Source organism: Phyllobates terribilis, unplaced genomic scaffold (assembly GCF_046119375.1).
Source record: "Phyllobates terribilis strain yellow unplaced genomic scaffold, ASM4611937v1 Scaffold_2__4_contigs__length_985480577, whole genome shotgun sequence".
Lineage (NCBI taxonomy): Eukaryota > Metazoa > Chordata > Amphibia > Anura > Dendrobatidae > Phyllobates > Phyllobates terribilis.
This window is the reverse complement of record NW_027362762.1, coordinates 943,253,371-943,259,370: the sequence shown is the minus strand read 5'-3', so window position 1 is coordinate 943,259,370 and position 6,000 is coordinate 943,253,371. Positions and strand designations below refer to the sequence as shown.

General features: G+C 41.8%; 1 protein-coding gene across 4 annotated transcripts in view; it reads right to left on the bottom strand.

Annotated features, from left to right (window-relative positions):
• Positions 1–220: 220 nt before the first annotated feature.
• The window catches only part of LOC141238648 (interferon-induced GTP-binding protein Mx-like), a 53,979-nt gene continuing 48,199 nt past the window's right edge, over positions 221–6,000 (bottom strand). For 3 of the 4 annotated variants that reach the window (XM_073668467.1, XM_073668468.1, XM_073668470.1), the window contains 2 exons: positions 3,078–3,290; positions 221–2,625 (listed from right to left, as the gene is read on the bottom strand). In XM_073668467.1, coding sequence (XP_073524568.1) covers positions 2,383–2,625; positions 3,078–3,290 — 456 coding nt within the window. In that variant the 3' untranslated portion in view covers positions 221–2,382. The remainder of the gene's footprint in view (positions 2,626–3,077; positions 3,291–6,000) is intronic. The other variant, XM_073668469.1, reaches the window with a different exon arrangement.

The following is a 6,000-nucleotide window of genomic DNA, read 5'->3' as shown; positions in this document are numbered from 1 at the left end:
AACTGAGAGAAGGGAGAGGGAAAGCAGAAAGATGTGAGAAGCAGCAGTTCTGGTGAATTCGTAACATTCTTGCATGTCACTCAGCTGAATAAAGGACTTACACGCGCTCTTCAACAGCAAAGTGGTAGAAGATTTTTAATAAAGACCATTTAGAAAGTTTTTTTATCTTTTGCATTTAGGAAGCAAAAAAACATAAAAAAATTGGATGTGTAGGTGTAATCTTTAATGCGTTACAACCTTGGTAATATACAACAATATTTCAGTAGTATAATAGCGTGCATATGATATCTGTGAATGATCTATTACCAATTTTTGTAACAATTTGCATATTATTTGTGTGAGTAACTCTGTATTTAGTCAGAAGAATTCTTGAAATCAATGACTTTCTCTTAATTCAGTTTACTCGACATCAGTGTATCAGGGCTTGGTTTTTGCAGGACAAGTTGTAGTTTTCAATGACACCATTCACTTTACTATACAATGGATTGGAAAACAAAAAATTCCCAGTGTAGTAAAATGTAGTTTTGTTTTTATGGAATTTTTTATGCTATGAAAATTACCTGTTAACATGATTCTACAGGACTGTACAATTACAGCGAAACCCAACTTGTAAAGTTGTTTTTTTAATATAACTCTTGACAAAAAAATCAGGACTCTGCAAAACAAAAATTAAAAATTTGATTTGTGTCACCAATTCTGAGACCCGTAACTTTTATTTTTTTATTTTTCCTATCAAAGTTTGTTTGATATTTGATATTTTTTTATCATTTTCAGGGTACATAAAATGTCCTAATCACTTTTTATTAGAGAAGTGCAGAGACTGAAAAAATCAACACTGGTAGCCATAATGAAGTTCCCCTATGAAGCCCTGCCAATGACTGGGCTTCACAGGAGGACTAATATGGCATCAGTGGAGGGCTTTAGGAGGCCCCCAGCTGTCATGACAGCTCATTGGCACTACGCAATGGCATCACAGGGAATCTGATGGTAGCCAATGAACGTGCACACTGATGTCAGTGAAGTTTAAATGCCTCTGATTGAAAGCGGCATTTAAATGGTTGAACAGCAGCAATCAGAGATGATGTTACAGGCAGATGCCGGCTGTACAGAACAGCTGACATCTGCCGGATATCGTGCGGGTTCGGCATCTAACTACGATCCATACGTGGGGATGTGATAAAAAATGTACTAATAGGTCCTACATTGAAAAAAGTTCAAGTGTTATGTCAATAACTTATGGCTAAATGCATGAAGCCCCAAAAACCATAAATTCAGGGCCAGATTATGGAGAGGGCAAAAGGGGAAAATGCTCTAGAGTCTCCATTATACATCGTAGCAGAGCTCAAGTATTGGTCTCATATGATTGCTTTGAAAACCTTATTATCTAAGCACTTTTTAGTGTTTTTCTTTATGCATTGTGTGGCGGCAATTATTGATGCAGTACATTGCGGTATTATTTTGCCAAATTTTTTTTTTGTTATCGTTTTGTCATTTTGCAGACTGATTTTCTTTAGCTAGTTTTCCTTTCCAGAATTGTATCCATCCCTATATACCGTATTATTTATATCAATAAATATGTTTGATTCAAAGTTGGGTTTTGTATACTTGTTTAGTGAGAAGGGGACAATGAAGTAATAAAACCATTTATTACCGGGTCTTTACTATTAAGGCATGGGGATGACTTCCCAAGCAGTAATGCAAAATCATGATTAAGAAAAAATAAGTAAAAAAACACTGGAGAACATATGCCAGTAAAAAAAAAAACATTGGAGTGATATATGAGAAATTAATTGAATATCTCTTAATATATTTGCCACATATTTGGGTTGTACAAACAAGATAAAATGAAATATTAAGCTAAAATTAACTCTAATTTTTGGGTGTAAGCCATAGTAAATGTGTGCTCTGGTTGACCCCACCAACTTCCGTTAACCAAGCTAGTGCAAAACTGAAAAAAGTTGTAAAGTCTTTATTAATAAATAGGACTTCTGCAAAAAATGTGTGACTTTTTACACCTGAAAACTTGTAAAAATGGGATGATAAATTACCCTCATGGAAAAGGGGATCATGGGTGGCAGGCTAAGAGCACAACCTATCATTAGTCAAAAAGTTTGAGAAGATGACCACTCTTTTTTTTAAAGGAAAAATGGACTGAAAAAATGATACTCACATTCCCATCCTTCATAGCGCCACCTGGGAAATGGTGCTTGACCGGAGCAGCAAAATGAAGTAACAGATGAATAAGTTTGTATAGTTATTTTTTTCTTATTTTCAGACCGGTTTCTCTTGTTAAAAAAAGAGGATGGACTTACCCTAGTAATTCATATAATTATGAGAACATGTTCACGTAAAATAGTGCAAAGAAAAAAAAGTTCTAAAAAATTATTTTTTTCCATCACTGCTTAAAAATCTTTGCAAACGCTCCCGGGCCATCTTGAGTCTCTGAATCTGATCCTTGAGCCTCTGTCTATCTCCGGACAGTCCGTCCCTTTCTTCTAGCAGGTCAGTCTTGTTTCGTTCTTCCAGCAGACGGATCATTTCATACTGTAATTGCTCCTTGAACTCATATAGGATGTAATGCTGAATAATCAGAGGGACCTGATTAGCCAAACGAGTGGTGGTGTTCTGGAAGAGGAAGAAAGACCAAATATTACAAAAAAAAATTTCATAATCGCTCTCTGATTTTGTTTCGGATGAATCCAGCATAATGGTAGCTCAGTTATTGAGGGTTGAAAGGATTAAAGAAAAAAATTATACTCACACGGCCCCACCTGTCCCAGCTCGCCACTCTGCACCTTCTTTGGTCCTGTGCTGCCGCTTCTATCATAGTTTTATAGTTTATCGTTTTTAAGGTTGAAGGTAGACTTAAATCCATCAAGTTCAACCTATAACCTGACGTGTGGATACAGATCCTATAGTGGATCCAGTCTATAGTAAATCCATGGGGCAGATGCTAATAGCTCCACAAAAGAGAAATAGATTTTCCCTCTTTTAGCATTTCTAAAGATATAAAGTGAGTACTAATATTTGTACTGTATATATCTTGTGCTATACAATCCTGTATATTAGTGACTCACCTGAAAATAAGCTTGCAGATGACAGGACAGTTCATTCATTGACAGCTGCTTCTGGTCATGCAGGACATGACCTCGCTCTGTAGATTTTATAGCTGACAACGCCTCACAGTATAGAGTGTCCTGGCAATGAATGATTTTCTCCATTTTGAATTGTAAAGTGATTTGCTCCTCAGAGTCCTTTTTCTTCTTGTGAGAAATATCTTCGATTTTATCCTTGGAACACAGAAGAAAAGAGAGTACAAATATGAAAGATAAGTGGAAATGAGAGATGAAGAATCCGAGCGTATTTCATACTATCCTTATTGAAAAAATGACCAAGTATGCGATTGACAAGGCTACGGTTAGGTGGATTCATAACTGGCTCAGTGATCGTACTCAGAGAGTGGTCATAAATGGTTGCACATCCAATTGGAAGGGTGTTTCAAGGCTCTGTATTGACCCCAGTGTTGTTCAACATTTTTATAAATGATCTAGATAATGGAACTGAAGGTAAACTAATCAGATTTGCAGACCATGCAAAGCTAGGTGGGATAGCTAAAGGCCCCGTCACACTTGGCGACGCTGCAACGATCCCGACAACGATACGACCTGTCAGGGATCGTTGCTGCGTCGCTATGTGGTCGCTGGTGAGCTGTCAAACAGGCAGGCTCACCAACGATCAGGGGAGCAGCGACATCGTGGAAAGAATCTTTCCACAATGTCCTGCTCCTGGTTACCAGCCTGCTGAAGCGGAAGCAGGCTGGCTACCATGGTAAACATCGGGTTACTAGGGGCACACGTGCTCCTAGTAACCCGTTGTTTATCATGGTTACCACTCTGCTACAGTGAGCGGGAGGTTACCGCTCACTTTAGCAGGCTCGTAACCATGATAAACAACGGGTTACTAGGTGCGTGTGTGCCCCTAGTAACCTGATGTTTACCATAGTTACCAGCCTGATCGCTGCTCCCGCTGGTCACACACAGCGATATGTGCGGACCAGCGCGAGAGCAACGACCAAAAAATGGTCCAGGACACTTTGTAGCGATCAGCGACCTCACAGCAGGGGCCTGATCGTTGCAAAGTGTCACACATAGCGATATCGCTGGTGAGGTCGCTGTTGCGTCACCAAAACCGTGACACAGCAGCGATCTCGCTATGTGAGACGGGGACTTACTCTAGAGAAGACAGAGAAAGGATTCAGAAGGATCTAGATAAGTTTGAACAATGGGCAGCGACTAATAGAATGGTATTTAACTTGGAGAAATGCAAGATTCTACATCTGGGCAAGAAAAATGAAAATTACTTCTACAGAATGGGAGAAATAGAACTAAGTAACAGCACGTGTGAAAAACACTTGAGTATAATAGCTGACAGATTGCAAATGAGTCAACAGTGTGATGCAACAGCAAAAAATGCAAACACAATTCTGGGATGTATTAAAAGAAGAATAGAGTCTAGATCATGTGAAGTCATTATCCCCCTCTACTCCTCCTTTTCAGACAGACATCATCTGAAATAATGTTTCCAGTTCTGGGCGCCACATTTTAAAAAAGACATCGAAAAACTGGAGCACGTTGAGAGAAGAGCGACCAGGATGGTGAGCGAACTGCAAACTATGTCCTACGAGGAAGGGCTAAAGCAGGGGTCTCAAACATGCGGCCCACGGGCCGCATAAGGCCCTTCAGGCTGCTTCATGGGCCCGCAGGCACCATAGACCCCGATCGCGGCCCGGTCCAGGAGCTTCCGGCAGCTGCGCTTCAGTTCAGTGTATTGCCGCGCAGAGACCGGCTCTCTGCACAGCAATACTAGTGCCAGCCGCCGGCCTATCAGAGGCCAGCAGCTGACATCTGCGTCCCAGCGCAGCAGCGTATGACGTTACTGACACACGCAGATGTCAGCTGCTGGCCTCCGATAGGCCGGCAGCTGGAACTGGTATGGCTGTGCAGAGAGCCGGTCTCTGCGCGGCAATACACTGAACTGATCGGGGTCTATGGTGCCTGCGGGCCACAGGTGCAGAAAGGACACCGAGGGAACGGAGGACAGGTGAGAAGATTTTTTTTTTTCTCTTGTATGTGTAGAACGGCACAAGGGACAGTCCTAAAACATGGGGGCCAGGCTGGGGACAGTCCTAAAACATGGGGGCCAGGCTGGGGACAGTCCTAAAACATGGGGGCCAGGCTGGGGACAGTCCTAAAACATGGGGGCCAGGCTGGGGACAGTCCTAAAACATGGGGGCCAGGCTGGGGACAGTCCTAAAACATGGGGGCCAGGCTGGGGACAGTCCTAAAACATGGGGGCCAGGCTGGGGACAGTCCTAAACCATGGGGGCCAGGCTGGGGACAGTCCTAAACCATGGGGGCCAGGCTGGGGACAGTCCTAAACCAGGGGGACCAGGCTGGGGACATTACTACAAGAGGGGGACCAGGATGGGGACATTCCTAGAAGATGGTGACATTAAGACAATATGGGGACCAGGATGGGGCATTACTACAAGATGAGGACAAAGATGGGGGACATTACAAGATGCAGACCAGGGTGGGGCACATTACTACAAGATTTTGTCAGAAAAACTTCAAAATAAAGCATGAAAAAATATTTTGCCACTAAAAATGCTGCTTTATATCTAAACTAAAGTAAACAAAAAAAAAGTGCATGTTTTATTATCGCCACATCCATAACGACCCAAGCTATAAAAAATAAAACAGCAAAAATGTTCAAAAGGTGTATAGAAAAAAAAATGGTATCACTAAAAATGTCACTTTGTCCTGCAAAGAATGCGGCCCCCCAAATTAAATTTTTTTCCGTGTGCGGCCCATATACCCAGCCGAGTTTGAATCCCCTGGGTTAAAGGATCTGGGAATGTTTAGCTTGCAAAAAAGAAGGCTAAGAGGAGACTTAATAGCTGTCTACAAATATATGAAGGGCTGTCACATTGTAGAAGGA